Raw genomic sequence first — 21,525 nt, forward strand, 5'->3', positions numbered from 1 at the left:
GCGAGAAGTGACTTTGGGGTTACACTCCCAAGTGGCTCCATAGAGCAGAACCTGGACAGATGCTAAAATAGCCACAGTCACTCACCTTGGGCTCTGGCAGAGGGAGGGCAGACTGGACTGGAACTGTGTGGGGACACTCAGGATTTGGAGGGCACTCAGAACTTTTGCTGAGTTATAGCCACCCAGGACGGTGGCCATCTTACTACTTCCCAGGGCTCTGGGGAGAGGCAGCAGCCCCTCCCTCAGAGATTCAACCCCACCCAGGTGGCCATTGAAATGCAAATTGAGGCTCATTAACACCCAGCACCTGTGCCACCCTCAGGAAATCCCCTTACTCTGAACACCTAAGGGAGTTTTTCATTCAACTGAGAAGCCAAGGCTCATCAAGTAACCGCTACTGATAGCCTCCAGGCAAAAAGCTAGAGGATAACTGAACCATTCCTGGGCTAGCAACTCTACACAGGAAAGGAAGACTTGACAGTGGTATTTCATGTGGGTCCTCCCTTGCTCATCCAAACCCAGGAGAGGGACCCGCAAACAGCAGAACACCAACACCCACAGAGAAAATGTGGCAGGCACCAAAGCCCACTGTGATAGCCAAAATGGTGAGACAAAAAAACAAATGCCAAATGAAAGAACAAGAGACCTCTACCAAAGATGACATAAATGAGGAGCAGTTAAGCAAGTTAACAGAGCTAGAATTCAGAGCCATGATCTTGAGGAAGCTGAACAACATGAGTAAGGACATCAACACCATGAGTAGAGACAGGAATGTTGAAAACCAACCAATTGGAAATTAAACACCACCAAGAAGAAATCAAGATTGACATATCAGAAATAAAGAACACATTGGAAGGTCTAAACAGCATAGTAGAGGAAGCTGAAGACCGGATCAGTGAATTGGAAGGCAGGGTAGAAAAAAATCAACCAATCAGGAAACCAAAAGGAAGAAACCATTAAAAAAACAGGAAGACTGCTTAAGAGAACTATGGTACAACTGGAAACGTAATGATATTCGCATCATAGGAGTCCCCAAAGAAGAAGAAAATGAGCAATGGTTAGAGAATATATTTGAAGAAATAGTGACAGAAAACTTCCCTAATTTGGTGAAGGAAGAAGGCATTCACGTTCAAGAAGCACAAAGAGCCCCAAGTAAGAAGAACCCAAACAGGCCCACACCAAGACACATAGTAATTATAATGCCAAAAAATAAAGACAAAGAGAGACCATAAAAGCAGCAAGAGATAAGCAACAAGTTACCTACAAAGGAACGAACCCCCATAAGGCTCTCAGCTGACTTCTCAACATAAACACAACAGGCAAGAAGGGAACGGCATGAAGTAATCAAGGTCATGAAAAACAAGGATCTGAATCCAAGATTACTTTACCAGCAAGGCTATCATTCAAAACAGAAGGTCAATTAAAGAGCTTCCCAGAAAAAAAAAAAAAAAAAAAAAGGCTAAGGGAATACATTAGCAGCAAACCAGCACTGCAAGAAATGTTAAAAGGACTGCTGTAATTAGTAGAAGAAATAGGAAGAAAAATATAACCAAACTAAACAAAAATTGTAATAAATAAGTACATATAAATTATCACCTTAAATGTAAATGGCTTCAATGCTCCGATAATAAGACACAGAGTAGCTGACTGGATAAGAACGCATGACTCATTTATATTTTGTTTACGAGAGACCTACCTCACAACAAAAGACTCACATAGGTTGAAAGTAAGGGATGGAAAAAAATCTTCCAAGCAAACGGAAAAGAAAAAAAAAGCTGGGAGAGCAATACTCATATCTGATAAAATAGATTTAAAAATGAAGGCCATAACAAGAGACAAAGAAGGTCACTACATAATATTGAAAGGATCTATCCAACAGAAAGATATAACCTTGACAAACATATATGCACCCAATATAGAAGCACCAAAACATATTAAAAATCTTCTGGAGGACTTCAAAGGAGAAATCGACAGCAATATAATCATAGCAGGGGACTTCAACACCCCACTGACATCACTGGATAGATCCTCTAGACAAAAAATCAGCAAGGAAACAGAGACTCTAAATGAAGCACTAGACCAAATGGATTTAATAGATATCTACAGAGAATTACACCCCAAAAACACAGAATTCACATCATTCTCAAGTGCACATGGGACATTCTCAAAGATAGACCACATGATAGGACACAAACTAAGTCTCTACATGTTCAAGAAGATCGAAATCATATTAAGCATCTTCTCAAATCACAATGGCATGAAACTACAAATCAATTACAAAAAGAACATGCAAAGGCATTTGAACACATGGAGGCTAAATAGTATGTTATTAAACAATGAATGGGTTACCAAGGAGATCGAGGAAGAAATTGAAAACTTCCTGGAAACCAATGAAAATGAACACACAACAACACAAAATCTATGGGATGCAGCGAAAGCAGTTCTGAGAGGGAAGTTCATAGCACTACAGGCCTACCTCAAAAAAAACAAGAAAAATTTCTAATGGACTATCTAACCTCACAACTTAAAGAACTAGAAAGAAAACCCCAGAGCAAGTAGAAGGAAGGAAATAGTAAATATCAGAGCAGAAATAAATGGCATAGAGACCAAAAAAACAATTCAAAGGATCAATAAAACAAAGAGCTGGTTTTTCAAAAAGATAAATAAGATTGATGGACCCTTAGCTAGACTCACCAAAAAACAAAGAGAGAGAACCCAAATACACAAAATCAGAAATGAAAGAGGAGAGGTAACAACTGACACCACAGAAATACAAAAGATCGTTAACAGCTACTATGAACAATTATATGACAACAAATTTGACAATCTAAGCAAATGGACAAATTTCTAGAAACACATAGTCTCCCAAAACTGGACACGGAACAGATAGAAAACTTGAACAGACCAATAAAAACAGAAGAAATTGAAGATGTAATCAAGACTCTCCCCGTAAACAAAAGCCCAGGCCTGGATGGCTTCACGGGGGAGTTTTACCAAACATTCAAAGAAGAACTAATACCCATTCTCCTCAAACTATTTCAAAAAATTCAAGAAGAAGGAAGACTTCCAAACTCGTTTTATAAAGCCAGCATAATTCTAATTCCAAAACCAGAAAAAGACACAATAAAGAAAAAAAACTACAGGCCAATATCCCTGATGAACATAGATGCCAAAATCCTGAACAAAATACTAGCAAATTGGATGCAGTAATACACCAAAAAAAATTATCCACCATGACCAAGAGGGATTCATCCCAGAGATGCAAGGCTGGTACAATATTCCCAAATCGATAAATGTGATACACCACATAAATAAAATGAAGAATAAAAACCACACGATCATATCAATAGATGCCGAAAAAGCCTTCGACAAAATCCAGCAGCCATTTCTGATAAAAACGCTCAGCAGTGTGGGAATAGAGTGATCATATCTAGACATAATAAAGGCCATATATGAAAGACCTACAGCCAACATCATACTCAATGGGCAAAAACTAAAAGCATTTCCCTTAAGAACAGGAACAAGGCAAGGATGCCCACTTTCGCCACTCTTATTTAACATAGTACTGGAAGTCCTAGTCACAGCAATCAGACAGGAAGAAGAAATAAAAGAGAATCAAATTGGAAAGGAGGAAGTGAAATTGTCATTATTTGCAGATGACATGATACTATACATAGAAAACCCCCAAAGACTCCATCAAAATTTACTAGACTTAATAAATGAATTTGGCAAAGTAGCAGGATATAAAATTAACGTCAAGAAATCGATGGCATTCTTATACACCAATGATGAACTCACAGAAAGAGAACCTAAGAAAACAATCCCATTTACCATTGCCGCAAAAAAATTAAGATACCTAGGAATAAACTTAACCAAAGAAATAAAGGACCTATTTGCAGAAAACTACAGGTCATTGAAAAAAGAAATAGAGGAAGATATAAAAAAGTGGAAGCACATACCCCGTTCATGGATTGGGAGAATTAACATCATTACAATGTCCATATTACCCAAAGCAATATATAGATTCAACGCAATCCCCATCAAAATACCAACGGCATACTTCAAAGAATTAGAACAATTACTTCAAAAGTTCATATGGAACCAAAAAAGACCTCAAATAGCCACAGCAGTCGTGAAAAGGAAGAACAAAGTTGGAGGGATCACATTACCAGATTTCAGGTTATACTACAAAGCCACTGTAATCAAAACAGCCTGGTACTGGCACAAGAACAGGCATATAGACCAGTGGAACAGAACAGAGAACCCAAAAATGGACCCAAGGCAATATGCTCAATTAATATTTGACAAAGGAGGCAGGAGCACACAATGCAGTAAAGACCGCCTCTTTAATAAATGGTGTTGGGAAAATTAGACAGCTACATGCAAAAAATGAAACTAGACCATCAACTTACACCATACACAAAAATAAACTCAAAATGGGTAAAAGACTTAAATGTGACCTGTGAATCCATAAAAATCCTAGAAGAAAATGTCAGCAACAAAATTTTGGACATCATACGCAGCAGAATTTTCACTGATAACATCGCCTAAGGCAAGAGAAACAGGAAAAAAATGATCACATGGGACTACATCAAACTAAAAAGCTTCTGCACAGCAAAAGAAACAACCATCAAAATGGAAAGGCAGCCCACTGTATGAGAGAGCATCATTGCCAATGATACATCAAATAAGGGGTTAATTTTCAATATATAGAGAGTGCTCATACAACTCAACAAAAGGAAGACAAAGAACCCAATTAAAAAATAGGCAGAGGAGCTGAACAGACACCTCTCCAAACAGGACATACAAATGGCCAAGAGACATATGAAGAAATGCTCAACATCACTAATCATCAGAGGGATGCAAATTAAAACAACAATGAGGTATCACCTCACACCTGTCAGAATGGTCGCCATCAACAAATCATCAAACAACAAGTGTTGGCGAGGGTATGGAGAAAAGGGGACTCTAGTACACTGCTGGTGGGAATGCAGACTGGTGCAGCCACTGTGGAAAAAAATATGGTGTTACCTCAAAATATTAAAAATTGAAATGCCATTTGACCCAATGATCCCACTTCTAGGAATATACCCTAAGATGCCTGAAACACCAATCAGAAAGAATATATGTACCCCCATGTTCGTAGCAGCACTATTTACAATAGCTAAGATCTGGAAACAACCCAAATGTATATCAGTAGATGAATGGTAAAAAAAAGCTGTGGTACATATACACAATGGAGTACTATGCAGCTGTAAGAAAGAAAGATCTCTTATCCTTTGAGACAACATGGAGGGACCTTAGAAGTATTATCCTAAGTGAAACAAGCCAAGCAGATAAAGATAAGTATCATATGATCTCACTTATTTGTGGAATATAATGAACATAACAGTCTGAGGAATGGGGTAGTCCCTGAGACGTGGAAATGGGGTACAGACTGACAATCCCCAGCACAGTGGGTGGTAGGGGAGAGATAAACTACAGAACTTACATGCATGTGTGCATGAACAATGGACATGAACAACATAGCTGGGGACAGGGCGGGGAGGGAGTGGATGGTGAAATCAGTTGGGGGGGGAGGAGAAACATCTGTAACAAAAATAAATCAATTAATTACTTTTTAAAAAAACATGAGGTATAACTTCACACCCATTTAGAATGGCTATAATTTTTAATAAGCAGAGAACCACAAGTGTTGGCAAGGCTTGTAGGAATGTAAAGTGATGTGAAAAGCAGTTTGCTGACTTCTCAAAAAATTAAACAGAATTAACTTATAACCTAGAAATTTCACTCTTGTTATGTACCCAGAAGAATTGAAAACAGCTGTTGAAACAAAAACTTGTGCATGAATGCTGATAGCTGCAGTCTTCAGATTGGCCAAAATGTGGAAACTACTCAAATTTCAGTCAACAGGTGAGGGATGAACAAATTTTGTAATATAGCCATATAATGGAATTTTATTCAGCCATAAGAAAAATGAAGTACTGACGCATATTACAACTTGGAAGAACCTTGAAGACTTTATGCTAAGTGAAAACAGCCATACACAAAAGATCACATAGTGCATGATGCCATTTATATAAAATATCAAGAGTAGGTATATCTACAGAGACAGAAAGCAGATCAGTGTTTGCCGGAGGCAGAAAGACAAGAGTTTCATTTTGGAGTGGTGGAAATATTTTGAAACTAGGTGAGGTAATGGTTTCACAACACTGTGAATGTACTAAATGCCATTGTCCACTGTAAACCAATTAATTTTATGTTCATTTCACCTCTATTTAAAAAAAAGAACATTGCAGCAAACAAGGCGGTATCACCTTATCTGATCTAGCCTTAGAAACCACATGGTATCATATTCACAATATGCTGTTGGTCAAAATAGTCACAAAACCTTCCCAGCTTCAAAGGGAGTAAATATAGCCTCCACTCTCAAAGGGAGAACATACCAAAGGTCATTGGTGAGTCTAGCAAGAGCACTTGTAGTGGAGTGAAAGGGGCTGAAATCAGGCCACTACAGTGGGTGAGTGTGAGGATGGGAAACTTGACCAGAGGGCATAAAATACGTGAATCATGAAAAGACATGGTATGTTCCAGGAAAATAAGACTCAGTTTTATAAAGATAGATATTCTCCTCAGATTAATCCAATTATTTTATGTGATCTCACCTTTAATCATAGCATAGATTTTTACAGGACTTGAGGAGCTGAACTTCAGATCATCTGGAGAAGAAAACATGTAATATGACAAAGAAGTATTTGAAAAGGCTATACAACAATGCTATAGTGATCAAACCAGCATGGCACTGGCATAAAAACAGACACATAGATCACTGGAACAGAATAGAAAGCCAGAAATAAACCACACCTATATGGTCAATTAATATATACTAAAAGAGGCAAAAACATATAATGACAGTCTAGTCAATAAATGGTGTTGGGAAAACTGGACAGATATATGTAAAAAATGAAACTATACCAAGAATATACAAGAATAAACTCAAATGGATTAAAAACATAATGTAAGACTCATTAAAAAGGTAATGTAAGACTCAAAACCATAAAACACTTAGAAGAAAACACAGGCAATAAACTCTCTAACATTTCTCTTAGCAATATTTTTTTCTGATATATCTCCTCAGGCAAGAAAAACAAAAGAAAAAACAAACAAATAAGACTACATCAAACTAAAAAGTTTTTGCACAGCAAAGGAAACCATTAACAAAATGAAAAGAAAACTAGCTGAATAGGAGAACATGTTCACCAATGATACATCTAATAAGAAGTTAATATCCAAAATTTATAAACAGTTCCTACAACCCAACACCTAAATAAATAAATAAATAAATAAATAAATAAATAAATAAATAAATAAGAAATCCAATTGAAATGGGCAAAGAACCTGAATAGACACTTCTTGAAAGATGACATACAGATGGCCAATAGACATTTGAAAAGAGGATAACTTGGTCATAAAAAAGAATGAAATCTGCCCTGGCCGGTTTGGTTCAGCTGTTAGAGGGTCGTCCTGCGATCCAGAGAGACCCGGGTTCGGTTCCCGCTAAGGGCGTGTACCTCGGTTGCAGTTTATCCCCGGCCCTGGTTGGTCGTGCGGGTGGCAGCCACTCGATGTGTCCCTTTCACTCGATGTTTCTCTCTCTCTCTCTTCCTCTCTCTCCCTCCCACTCTATCTGAACAAAAAATGGAAAAATGTAATCGGGTGAGGATAAAAAAAAAGAGAGAGAGAGAATGAAATCTTACCATTTGTGACAGCAAGGGTAAACTCAGAGGGCATTACCCTAAGTGAAATAAATCAGTCAAAGAATGACAAATACCATATGATTACACTTATATGTGGAATCTAAAAAACAATATATACAGCCCTGGCTGGCTTGGCTCAGCGGTTGGAGCGCCGGCCTGTGGACCAGAGAGTCCCGGGTTCAGTTCCCACCAGAGGCACGTACAAAAAAAAAAAAAAGAACAATGTATACAAACAAACAGAACAGAAACAGACTCATAGATACAGAAAAGAAATCGATGTTTGCCAATGGGTAGGGAGATCAGAGGGCTGGGTGAAAAAGGTGAAGAGATTAAGAAGTACAAATTGGTCATTATAAAATAGTCATGGGGATGTAAAATACAGCATAGGAATATAGTCAACAGTATTTTAACAACTATATATGGTGTTAGATGGGTATTTGAAATATTGGGAGGGTCACTTTGCAAAGTATATGATTGTCAACCCACTATGCTGTACACCTGAAACTAATATAAAATAATATTAAATGTCAACTGTAATTTTAAAAGAAAAATGCAAATATTGGTAAAGAAAGTATACACTATCTCTTGTTTATTATGTAATTGTACACCTAAAAACAAGAAATTATAATAAAATAATTCTGGAATAAATAAACAAGATGACATGTTTTTTGTTCATACTAGCAATAACCATGTATAACTGAAAATAGGGAAAATGTTGCATTTAAAATAATAAGAAAAAGAATAGATAAGAAAACAAGACCCACACATATGCTGCTTACAAGACAACCACTTCAGATCGAAAGACACACACAGACTGAAAGTAAAGAGATGGAAAAACATATTTCATGCAAACATAAGTAAACAACAACAAAAGCTGGGGTAGCAATACTTAATGTCAGACAAAATAAGCCATGGAGCTGCCTGTCTGTGCCCTCTCAGACTGTTGTTTGCATTATTGCCTCCAATCTGCTCCCTGACTGCTGACCCTCCCCATGACCATGCCTGAGGTGCCATTTCTGTGCCTCCCCGGGCAACTGTTTGCCCCCTTTCTGCTCCGCAAGGCTGCCAGGGTGTCCTTTGCCACTCTGATCTACTGGCTCTCACTTTACTTCTCAGGCCTTCCTTGGGGTTCTGTCTTCCAGAGGGTCCCACAGCATAGCTGCTTGCTTTACATGTATTTTGTCAGTCAAACAGATAAAATGACCTGTTATCGTGATCTGAACTATGACTCAGGACACCTACTCTCACTGAGTGGGAGAAAAATGCAAGTTGGGAAGATGCATTCTGATGGAAGTTAGGCGGGCATTGGTGCTCAGAGAGGGCAGACCCAGATCAGAAGGCAGGGTGACAACCCTGGGGAGGGATCTGGGTACAAAGAAAGAGGCATGAACAGGAAAGACCCTGAAGAATTTCTCCAATTTCAGAATTTGGCTTTGAGGTGAACCTTGGACCAAAAAGTGAGACAGGTAGAGAGGGCCTGCCTGCGGAGGCCACAGAAAGACTCCAGTGACCTTCCAAACATCTTTGGTGCAAGGACTCTGTCGTTCACCCTCTCCACCCTGAATCACTGCTTTCCACTTCAGGCCTGCTGCCAACTTGAGTTCAAGTCCCGCAAACTGATGACTAAAGACATTGGTTTTGAGATAAGGAGATACGGGAGAAGATGAGGGGGAAAACATGTGAAGTCATCATTGCCACCAGGAAAAATACAAGGACCCTGAGTACAGAACCAGAGGGCTGAGTACTGTGCAGAGCCTTGGTAGCCTCTGAGTGCATCCCCAGGGCAGAGTCCAGAAGATGGGGAGGGACACCAATAAATAGTTTGATTTGCTTCCAGAGTTGGCGCTTCAGCCCAGCTGATCTTTGGTATAATATTAACTGCCATTTCAGCAGTGTTGGATGCCAGAGGCAGAAAGAACAAGGTATAGATGAGACAGGTGCAGTTTCTAGTTGTACATTTGACTCATCAGACACTTATGTAGTATTAACTCCTTGTGGCAAACACATTCTGAGAGCTTCACAGAGATTAATCCACTTAATCCTCATCACAGCCCTGGCCGGTTTGGCTCAGCGGATAGAGCATCGGTCCATGGACCAGAGAGTCCTGGGTTCGGTACCGCTAAGGGCACGTACCTCAGTTGCAGTTTGTCCCCTGCCCCGGTTGGGGTTGTGTGGGTGGCAGCCACTTGATGTGTCTCTCTCACATCGATGTTTCACTCTCTCTCTTCCTTTGTCTCTCCCTCCCGCTCTATCTGAAGATCAATGCAAAAAAAATGTCCTCAGGTGAGGATGAAAAAAAATCCTCATCACACCCCTAAGAAGTTAGTACTAAGTTAGTACTGTTATTACCCCATTTCACAGGCAAGGAAACTGTGGTGTCACAGAAGTGAAGTCACTGGCTCAGTACCATGCACATGGTAGGTGATGGAGCTGGGACTGAAACCTTGGCAGTTTGCTCCTAAACTCACTGGTGAAGGCAGAGCTGTTTGTCCTAGACAACTGTCTGCAGGGTCATCTCCCCCCTTCTCCAAATCCACCCCCACACACATGACCCCATTAATTTGACCTACTTTCCCTTTGCAGGATGGTTAATACGGTGCAGGGAATGGCCTTTGAGAAGGCATTTCCCCAGTCCTCTGGTCTCTGGGAATAGCTTTATTCTCAGTCCTGAAATGGTGGGGGCAAAGGGGGTACAGAAAAGATAATGGGCATGTCAGCAGGCCCAAAACCACATGGGGTTCTCCCAGTCCTTGTCCCCAGTCTATCTTCTGAGGCTGAGGGCTCTGCCCTCAGCTTTTATTCCTAGAGGTGGAGTTCACTAAACCTTCTCACTCACTTAGACTTCCCTCCTTCAGAGAGTCCCAGGATGGTCCTTTTCCCTCTTCAAAATGGTTTATTTTATTGTATTTGGATGGATTCTTTTAAAGCTGCCTTAAATTTGTGCTTGTAAGCAGAGTATAAATACATTAAAAATAAAATAAAAAGGAATGAGTGGTTTGCCTCTGGGGCCCCCCCAGGCTAAGTGAGCACTTGTTCATCAGGTCTGTTTGTCTCTTTGAAGTATCCTTTTTTGGCTGAGGGTTCTAGAGGACATTTACTGGGAGCTGCTTTGGCACTAGTGCAACAAGCTGTCCTCCAATTCAGTGGCTGTGGAGACAAAGCTGTCCTCAGTTTCACCACTTCTTCATAGGGAAGAAGTTAAACATTCCTTTAATAACTTAAAGACAAAGCATGCACAACCAAAATATTATAGGCATGTAAATACATGTATTTGTAAATGTTGTCTTCACTTAGAAGAAAGTTTTTCTTAGGAGTTTAGACACATGTGATGAGCAGAAAGCCATGGTTTGTAGCTGAACAGTAGATTTGCACAAAGTCATGTTCTAGAAGCTATGGCAGAAACTCCATGTCCAGTTAACCAAATTTGTTTTCTGTGAGCCCCCAAACTCTCTTCTGTGGGTCTTCTTTCCTCTTCAGTTGTATCCCCTGATCCCTCTAAACAGGTCTTTGGGCCTTGTTCCCTCTCAGGCGTGAATGGCATTAACAGTCCCAAAAGAAGGGCAGTCTTTCCCTCTGCCAGTGGCTGGCAGCACTTTTATAGAATGGGCTCTCCTGAGGGGACTCACCTCAGCTCAAGAAAGTAAGTCTCCAGCTATAAACAACTTCCCTGAGGGGTGCAGTGGGGCTTCCTAGGCACTAGGGAGAGAAATCACTGGCTTTTTCTGACACAAGCCACTGTAGAGGAGGAGAAAGGATAAACATTCATCTAGAAGCAAAGTGGGACTGTAGGCAGAGCCCGTGGTCAGAGAGCTAATGAAAAACAGCTTGCCAGAGGGAGGGGGACAAAATTCAGGAATGGCTGAAGTTGGCTGCTGTACATAAGGGGGTTGGGAGAAGCAAGTTGATTGAGACCAGCTGTTACTTCTCTGGCTCAGATCTTTGGACTCTGCCCTGGGCAGGCTCACATTTATTCTAGGAGATTGGGAACCAACAGAGGCTTCTCTGCCCACCCTGACTCCTGGATCCCTCAGAAACAACAGATCGAAGGGGATTCTTCATCCACCAGTCGGACACCTCCTCCACATTGCCAGCCCCTGCCCCCTGGCTGCTCCTGCCTGGGAAAGGCCTGGAGGAAGAGGCCAGAAAAGGAAGAAACCTGCTCATTCTCCCTCATCCCTCTATTGACCCAGCACCAGCATCTGGAGACTCCATGGCCGGGATTCCCTGGGGCTATTGCCCCTTGTTTGTCCTCCTCTCTGGTATGTGCATCCTGGTCTCTTCATCCCCACTAATGCTGGGAGGGCAGGTCCAGCTGGAGAGCAGCTCTAGCTTCCCCTTCTGGGCTCAGAAATGGTTGGAGTGAGGGTTGGGGCCCAGGTTGTCTCTTTTTCTCTTGGTCCCCTTCTCTTTCTTGAGGAAGAAGAACATCAGAGACAGTCTTTGGGACCCTCAAGACTCAGTTCCAGTATGGTTTGACACCTTTCCATCCCTATCTGTTAAAGAAAAAATTATTCTGGCACTTGTATAAGGAAGAGCCCTGGCTAGTATGGCTCAGTTTGTTGGAGCATCGTCCCACACACCAGAAGGTTTGGGTTCATTCCCTGGTTGGGATGTGTACGGGAGGTGACCAATCAATGTTCTCTCTTACATCAATGGTTTTTCTCTTTCTCTGTCTCTCTCCCTTCCTCTCTCAATAAATAAAAAGTAAGACAGATTTTATTCAACACTATAGGAATAGGAACACTGCAATAGAGGAGGAAGATCAGGCTCAACTCTGAATACAGCACAGATGGCTAATGTACAGAGTAAGGAAGTCAGTGGATTTGAAATTCCTAAGAGGAGACATAAAGAATAGGGAGATTCTTGCTAAACCGACTTAATAGGATTCTTATGGAAGTCAGGCCAAGGTGATCAGATACCAAGGGTGGAGTGAGGAATTTGATCAGATATCAAAGGGTGATCAGATATTAAGGGTGGGGGGTTCCTTCTAAAGTCACTTAGCAAGATTCTTTCTAAGACTGGGAGATTCAGGACCATCAAGAAAAGGATGGGTATGGCAGGCCAAAGTCAAAGCCTAATGAGAAGAAGGCTCAGAGGAGCCTAACTAAAGCTTGGTTTTTGTCACCCCTATTTGTCCCCTTTGGTCATAACTAACTACCCAGTTCAACATCCTCCACACCCATTCCACTTCCAGCTTTGAGGATACCTTCCTTCCCTTTGTTCTCTGTCAGCAGGACGTTGCTCATTCATTCAGTACCCAATTCCTGAGCACCTCTCCAGTGCCAGGCCCTGTGTCAGGGACCACAGAATGATTGGCTGCAGAGCCTGCCCTTGAGAACCACAGCCTGGGCCTCAGAGAACAGCAGTCTTGGTGCCCAGAGGACATAGGTTGGCTGAGTCTTGTTGCTTATGTTGACATCTTAGCGCCACCATTTTGCCAGAGATCTGTTCCTGCAGAAATGAGGGTTCATTTTCTTAAATCAATAAGATGGGTCTAATCTCCCCCTTGAGTTTTATAAGACCAGCACAACCAGACAGGGCATTCATGGTGTTAAACCCCAGCCACCCTCCTTCTATCTATAGCTCAACCCACTCAAAAGTGTCCATATCCAGGCCCCCCATTACCCTCCAGAGAGATCCTCCTCAAAAGGTGAGGTGCTAGAAGGGAAGACTATCAGAGATCACTGGGCTTTTAGGGCCCAGAGCCTATAGGACTTAGCCCAGTGCCTGGCATACAGTAGGCACTTTAGGAAATGTTTGTTCAATGAATACTGGATGACTCTCATTGGGTCACACCAAATTTGGGGCACAGCCCAAGTTGAAAACTATGTCTCTGTGTACTCTGTCCCTTCTGTGGCACTATCCTTCCATGGTTGGATTTTTGTACTCAAATAGTCCAGATTCAAACCACTGCCCTACCACTGACTTACTGTGACAAAACTTCAGCAATTGACTATACTAAACCTATCTGGGCCTCAGCTTCCTCCTCTATAGAAAGTACACAATAATATTCACCTCACAGAACTTCTACAGGTATCAAATGAGATGCTATAGATAAATTGATGACTTCAGTGTCTGGCATATTAGTAGGAGTTCTTTCATGCTAACCCACCTTTCCCCACCAGGTGATGATGTCAGACTAAGATTGCCTGTCTTAGATACTTAAAACTAGCCTTAAATGATAGGCAGAGATTTAGATTATAAGAAATGGTACAAGGGGACCTTGAATTTAAGTAAACCCAATGTATATGAAATTAGATTTATAGAAGAGTAAAATGAAGGTTGGGTGATTATTTAGCAAGATCCTGTAGAGCAGTGGTTCTCACCTTCCTAATGCTGAGACCCTTTAATACAGTTCCTCATGTTGTGGTGACCCCCCCCCCCAACCACAAAATTATTTTTGTTGCTACTTCATAACTGTAATTTTGCTTCTCTTATGTCTTAGGTGACTCCTGTGAAAGAGTCATTCGACCCCCAAACGGGTCACAACCCACAGGTTGAGAACTGCTGCTCTAGAGACTTTCAAAGATATTTGATTACAAAAATTTAATTTACACACAACTTTTCCAGTTCAGTATACCCTGAAGAGACTCAATTAAATTAGAAGGAAAAATTGATTTAATGAGCATTAAAACCCTTCCAAAAGTAGCAATCAGTTGTGGATGAATCAGGTGTCTTTGATTGTGACCCAGGGTGCCAACCAATTCAGCCTGACTTTCTATGGAATGTGATTCTTTTTATCCTTAAGGAGAGTTGGACAGCATCGTGTGTTTCAAAGGATAGAGGGCCTGCAGGAATAGGAAGGAGGGTTGGGGAAACATGTCCCTATGCTCTCTAAAAACTATCTGATCACCAAGTGACTCTGGATTTTTCTCCTGGTTCCTAGTTTGTGCCTGGGGTCATGCAAAGCCAGTGGACCTGAGAAGAGAGAACGTGAGAAACTGTTCAACCAGCCCTCATGTGAGACCTTGGCTTAGCCTGCCCTGACCCCCATCCCAGCCTCACCCCACAGGTCCCATTGTCCTCCCCACCCCCCATTGGTTCAGTTGCTGGCCTTTCCCTCTACTAACCTGTCTCCTGATTTCTGGACTTTGGTGCCACTATTTCTGATTAACATCTCTCAGGAAGGGCAGCACATTCTCAGGTGTCTAATATCTGCCCCTCTTCCCTCCCTCTCACCCATTCCCACAGCAGATTATTTACTTTTGTCCTGGCTTAGACCTGGACAGCCCCACTAGAGGGAGGGAGGAGGGGAAAGAAGGATGGTGGGAGGCCCCTAGCTAACCTTTGACTGAGTCTAGGCAGAAGCCAGGAGGAGGATGGGAGGAAAGAAAACAAGAATTCTAGAGGAACAACAAAGTGGGAGGCAAAGAAGGGGGGAGGGAGGAAGACAGAAAGTTAGAAGAACCAATGGAAGGGCAAGAGAGGGGGGCCTAGGGTGTGAAGATCTGAAGAAAGCCCAATAATTTGGAGCTGAAGAGTCATCAGCTTCTTGGCTGGAGACCAAAGTTATTCTTTCCACAATGAAAATAGATAAAAGAGCTTCCCCAGGCAGGGGTAGGCCAAAAGGTGAGAGCTAGTGGGCCTCAGGAGTACATCTGCTTGCACTGTCAACTTCATGAGACCACTGGGGCAGACAGGTGGGTAGACCAGCCACACTACTTTTACATTAAAACAAACATAGAAATATTGTGAAACAGAAGGCAAAACAAAAGAAAACAAACAAATTTTAAAAAACTCATACTTTATTTTAAAAATAAAGCAGCCTCTAAAAAAATGTCTGTCTTGGAGGGAAACTTTCTGGAAAATGTCCCAAACTCCTGGGGGTACTCATTCACTCTCCTTTGCCATTTGAAACCAGTAAATAGAAACTTGAAAAAGTCTCCAAGGTAGGGTTGCCAGATGAGATACTGCATGCCAAGTTATATTTGAATTTTAGATAATGTCTAATATTTATAAAAGTATACCCTAAATAGTACATGAGACATACTTATACTAAAACATTATTCATTGTTTATCTGCAATTCAAATGTGACTGGATTGGCATCCTGCATTTTTATTTGTTAAATTGGTGTTGCTTCTTCCAAGGTATCCAAAAAGAGACTATCCCTTGCAACTCTCACCCACACCCCTATCCTAGACTCAGGTCCCATTACTGTCACAAAAGGTCCCTCTCCAAGCTCTTCAACACCTCCATCTCTGCTCAGCCCATGCACCTTAATCCAGACTAGCCCACAACATCAGCTGCTGCCCCAAGTCTCTCCAGATGGGCCCATCCCACCCACCCTACCAGCCCCCAACCCCTGCCTAAGAAGAAGCTGGTGGCTCCTCCGGATGCTAAGGGCCCAGACATCATTTTCTCTAAGCAATATGTGTCTCTGTGTGTATCTTGGTGTCTTCCTGTCCCATGTCAGTACCTTCCGGTTACTGTGATCAATACCACAGTGCAGCTCAAAGACCTTCGCCAGCAGATGCACACCTGGAATCTCTCTGCCTACATCATCCCGAATACGGATGGCCACATGGTAAGGGATGCCCTTCCCCCACCATCTTGCCCTTTCTGCTACCCTGGGTCAGCCAATGAGAACAGACCACAAACAGGAGATTATTAAGACTCAGAAGATGAAGGCAGAGAAAGGATTTAACAGGCAAAGGGAAAGAAGTGAGGAGCTTGGACACAAGAGTTTAGGGCAGCTGAAAGAATGTAATCCTTTACATAGGAGAGAAGACATTGCCAAATCTTGACCTCAGACAATGAAACTATAAACAACTTCAGGATGGATTTTGATCACTTCCTAGATGGCAGATCCAGAATGAATGTTTATGACACCATGCCCTAGGAGGTTAGAATGTGGGCTGGAAGTGGACTGGAAGAATGCTAAACTTCCTTACCACTCAGCCCTTCTTATAACCTAATGGATAGAGCATTGAAAGAAATTATCCAGAGCCCCAGAATACACGAGTTTGGGGTATAGGCTGGGGGAGGGGAAGCAGACAGGAAACAATATGGTCTGAAGAAGAAATGCATTTCCCAAAGCAGTGCCCCTGCCCACCCATTCGATCTTTTCCCACTACTGTTTGCCCCTCCACCCTATTGACCTTTCCAGCACCAGCCCAGTTGGAAGAGGAGGAATTTTCAGTGTCAATAAGATTACTTGAATTAGTTTTACCACCTGCTGGGAAAGACTAAGAACTTTGGGTAAATGTTTAAACTTCTCTGAGCCTTAGTTTCCTCTTCTGCAAGATAGGAATAATGAAATCTGTGAAGATTATTAGGATCAAGATACAATAAATGCAATAATGTATAAAGTCCTCTGCAGAAAATATTTATGATGGACTCGGTGTACTATGTTAAACTGAGGAGATAAAGGGACAACTGGAAGTAAGAACCCAGAAGAACCAAAAAACATGACCCCAGACTGCACAGAATTTGCATTTTGGCCAGGGAGACAAGACTTCTTTGCAGAAAGGTCCAGTGCTAGATTATGGGGTTTAGACTCTAAGAGATACAGTTGTTCAAAGGAGAATAAGATCCTGAGAGCTGGGGAAAGTTCCAAAGGGCTTCCAGGAAGAGGTATCCAGCATACCTGGGCTTGTAGGACTGGATAAATCTTAACAAAAAGAAATGGAATGTGGTTGGGAGCCTTCCATGTGGGGTCTGACTTCATGAAAAAGGATAACGATGGTGTTGTTGATTTCCTAGAGCGAGTACATTGGCGAACATGACAAGCGGCTTGCATGGATTACAGGCTTTACAGGGTCTTCAGGTAACAGCTTCATTGCTTCTGTTGGTCAAGTCAGAGGTGGTCACAAGATGCCCTGGTGTAGCTAGTTCTCAGCATCCAGGACTTCAGGACCTAATGTCCAGAAGCCCCTCTACCACTCCAAAATGAGTCACCAGGGCAGGTACCTCATCAGATTCCCCAGGGCACATATCTCATAGCCCACCAGCCACACTTCTGCGTGAGGCAGGTCTTTCTGGCTTCCCTCCCATGCTCAGTGACTCTGCTGCAGCCAGGTCCAACCTAGCAACCCCTGGGCCCCTTTTCTGGAACAGAAACTACTCCTATGTCTAGCCACTAGGAGTCCACTGATTCCCTTCACACAATGGCTCACTTAGGAACAAAGTTTTTCTTTGCTGGCCCTTTAGGAAAAACATCACCTCACATGGTCAAATGAGACACAAATGTAGAGACCTTATACATAAATGTAGAGGTCCCAGTTTCTGAAGGGGCCTCTCACCCTGATCCTGACCCCTTGAATGAAATCCAAGCTTCTCTTACTGATCCTTAAACCTTCATCCCCTGGGCTTTAATCTGCTTTGACTTGCCCATCACGGACCCTTCTCTTTGCCAAAGATGCTGCATTTGGCTTCTCTAAGTTCCTGGCTTAGTGCCCCTCTAAGCCACTGAGTCTTGTACTGACTACACCATCTTTTTTGAGACCACTCACATGCAGCATCATCTCTTTTAGATTGCTGAAAGCAGACCCCATTTCTCCTATTAAAAGTCTTAATGGCTCCCTTAGGAGAGGCCCTCAACACAAAACAGGACACCATTTCTGTTGGCTTCCATCAAGGCTCTCTTTACATCTCCTGCCTCATTTCCCTTCAATGGAGGAAATAACTCTTTCCAGAAGCCTCTGTGACATTCTCAGAGCCAGCACTGCATGGCACATGCACTAATAAAACCACATTCCTCACCTTCACCATCTCCTCCAAGTTTCTCTGTTCTGCCCTAGGAACTGCAGTGGTGACCATGGGAAAAGCAGGTCTCTGGACCGACAGTCGCTACTGGACCCAAGCTGAGCAGGAGATGGACTGCAATTGGGAGCTCCACAAGGAAGGTAAAAGGGCTGCATGGATTTGTCTCCCAAGCCCTGGAACCCACACTAAGTTCAGTGATGTACAGGTGAGGGGTGTATTCAAGGCCAAGTTGGGTCACTATGGGAAGCTGAGGAAATTCAAAGCCATCCCTAAACTTTGAGGCTGCTATCAAGGAGGACACATAAGACAGGACTGTCACAGTCAGAAGCCTGGCTAGAGGGCCTGGGACTGGCCCTGGAGGTAACCTCTGTTCCTTCCTGTCTTCCTCTAAGTTGGCAGTGCCCCTATTGTCAACTGGCTCCTCACTGAGATTCCTACTGGAGGGCGTGTGGGTTTTGACCCCCTCCTCTTCTCCATTGGTAAGTTCTTCCTTCAGTCCCTATATTTGTCCACATCGATGAGGGTGACTCAATTTCCCTGGGATGTAAAGAAACATACCTTGGTAGAAGGAAGGGCGGGTGACTAAAGATAGAGTGCTTAAACTTATGGTTGCAGAATATTGTGCAACAAGACTATTCATGGATTATGTGATGACAATGTATTTAAAAGAATGAATACAGACTTTTTAAGTTATGAGTGCAGAGACCCAACCTAGAAGATGCAGGAAATTATTAAGATCTAGCAGATGAATAGGCTAGAATATCCTTGAACACAGAACAATCCTCTGTGACCTGGAACTCTACCAATTAGGGCACTAGAATCACTTAGTAGCCCTCTTCTGGATGGCAGTTTGGAAGGGTCAAATGACTAAGAAGGCTTTTGAGTAAAGAAGCACAGTCATCTTTCCCCAGGAATACAGCTCCCTGAGCTCTGGGGCCCCAACTGACTGACCAGGCTAACCCCAAGGATAGAGTCCTTGTGAATATGTACTGAAGACTCCTGCTTCAGAAATGGCTTCTTTGACAGTCTTTTCAATGGTCTGAACATCACCATTCCTTTGGGCTGTGACATTGAAGCTCAGTCAAAATGGATAGTACCAAAAGAGGGCCCCACAGTCATTCAAATTTAATAAGATGAGTTTAGCTAATTGGCTATGGACAGTATTGGGGTTGGCTTGTGGAAATTGGAGTTTGAAAATGGAAAGCAGAAAGTGAGAGTATATGACTCAGGAGGCCCAGACTACTTGAGCAGGCTCTGGGCAGATGGGGCTACAGGAGCAGAACAGGTGACAGAGTAGATGAGGACTAATTGTGCCTGAGTCACAATTTTTTCTGCCGTGTAAGTGGGCCGGGGACAAGTGACTCCTTCCTGTCTCTGCAGGCACCTGGAAGACTTATGACATGGCCCTCCAAGGCTCTCACAGAGAGCTGGTGTCAATCACAACCAACCTTGTGGACCTGGTATGGGGGTCAGAGAGGCCTCCAGTTCCAAGCCAGCCCATTTATGCCCTACAGGAGGCATTCACAGGTAATTCCCCAAGCCAGCTCTCCTTCCCTGCTGCTGCTACTTTGGCTGAAAAAATTTTGTCCTAAGAGGTACCAAAGCAATGGTTCTCAAACCTTCATGTAACCAAAATTGCCTCGGATGTTTGAGTAAAATGCAGATTTCTTGGCCCCCTCAAAAGTGACTCTGGTCCTGGCCAGTCTGGCTCAGTGGATAGAGCGTCGGCCCAGGGACCAGAGATGCCCGGGTTCGGATCCTGCTAAGGACATGTACCTCAGTTGCAGTTTGTCCCTGGCCCTGGTTGGGGTCGTGTGGGTGGCAACCATTCGATGTGTCTCTCTCACATCAATGTTTCTCTCTCTCTCTTCCCCCTTCTTTCCCTCCTACTCTATATCTCAAGATAAAATGCAAAAATGTCCTCAGGTGAGGATTAAAAAAAAAGTGACTCTGAATCAAAAGGTCCTCAGACCATAGTTAGAAAATGGTGGAATAAAGAGTGTTAGGATTTGAAGCAAAAAGGAACAGGGAGACAGAAAACAAGAGAGTCAGAAAAATATAAAAATAACACACCCGTTTTTAAAAATTATTTTTATTAATTTATTTTTATTACAGATGTTTCTCCTTTTTACCCCATTGACACCCTCCTCCCGATCCCCGTCCCCTACCCCGTCCCCAGCATTGTTATCTATGTCCATTGGTTACACATACATGCATATAAGTTCTGTGGTTTATGTCTTTCCTACTCCCAACCCCACTTCTGAGGTTTGTCAGTCTGTGCCCTACTTCTATATCTCTGGGTCTATTTTGTTCATCAGTTTGTTTTGTTCATTATATTCCATAAATAAGTGATATCATTTGATATTTGTCTTTCTCTGATTGGCTTGTTTCACTTAAGATAATATTCTCCAGGTGCCTCCATGTTGTCTCAAAGGATAAGAGATCTTTCTTTCTTGTAGCTGCATAGTATTCCATTGTGTATGTGTAGCACAGCGTTTTTATCCACTCATTTATTGATGGATACTTGGGCTGTTTCCAGATCTTAGCCATTGAAAATAGTGCTGCTATGAACATAGGGGTACATAGATTCTTTCAGATTGGTGTTTCAGTCTTCTTAGGGTATATTTCTAGAAGTGGGATCATTGGGTCAAATGGCATTTCAATTTTTAACTTTTTGAGGTAACACCATAGTGTTTTCCATAGTGGCTGCACGATTCTGCATTCCCACCAGCAGTGTACTAGAGTCCCCCTTCTCCACACCCTCGCCAACACTTGTTCTTTGAAGATTTGTTGATGGCGACCATTCTGACAGGTGTGAGTTGATACCTCATTGTTGCTTTAATTTGCATCTCTGATGATTAGTGACATTGAGTATTTTTTCATATATCTCTAGGCCATTTGTATATCCTGTTTGGAGAGATGTCTCTTTTGGTCCTCTGCCTATTTTTTAATTGTGTTCTTTGTTTTCCTTTTGTTGAGTTGTATGAGTACTCTAAATATTTTGGAAATTAACCCCTTATCTAATGTATCATTGGCAATTATGCTCTCCCATATAGTGGGTTC

General features: G+C 42.4%; 1 protein-coding gene across 1 annotated transcript in view; it reads left to right on the forward strand.

Moving 5' to 3' along the window:
- The first annotated feature begins 11,900 nt into the window (after positions 1-11,900).
- Positions 11,901-21,525, forward strand: part of XPNPEP2 (X-prolyl aminopeptidase 2) — a 29,350-nt gene continuing 19,725 nt past the window's right edge. The window contains exons 1-7 of the mRNA XM_036270820.1: positions 11,901-12,016; positions 14,644-14,717; positions 16,172-16,282; positions 17,461-17,524; positions 18,498-18,602; positions 18,855-18,941; positions 19,843-19,989. Coding sequence (XP_036126713.1) covers positions 11,968-12,016; positions 14,644-14,717; positions 16,172-16,282; positions 17,461-17,524; positions 18,498-18,602; positions 18,855-18,941; positions 19,843-19,989 — 637 coding nt within the window. The 5' untranslated portion in view covers positions 11,901-11,967. The remainder of the gene's footprint in view (positions 12,017-14,643; positions 14,718-16,171; positions 16,283-17,460; positions 17,525-18,497; positions 18,603-18,854; positions 18,942-19,842; positions 19,990-21,525) is intronic.

This window comes from Molossus molossus, unplaced genomic scaffold (assembly GCF_014108415.1).
Source record: "Molossus molossus isolate mMolMol1 unplaced genomic scaffold, mMolMol1.p scaffold_m16_p_2, whole genome shotgun sequence".
NCBI classification, from domain to species: domain Eukaryota; kingdom Metazoa; phylum Chordata; class Mammalia; order Chiroptera; family Molossidae; genus Molossus; species Molossus molossus.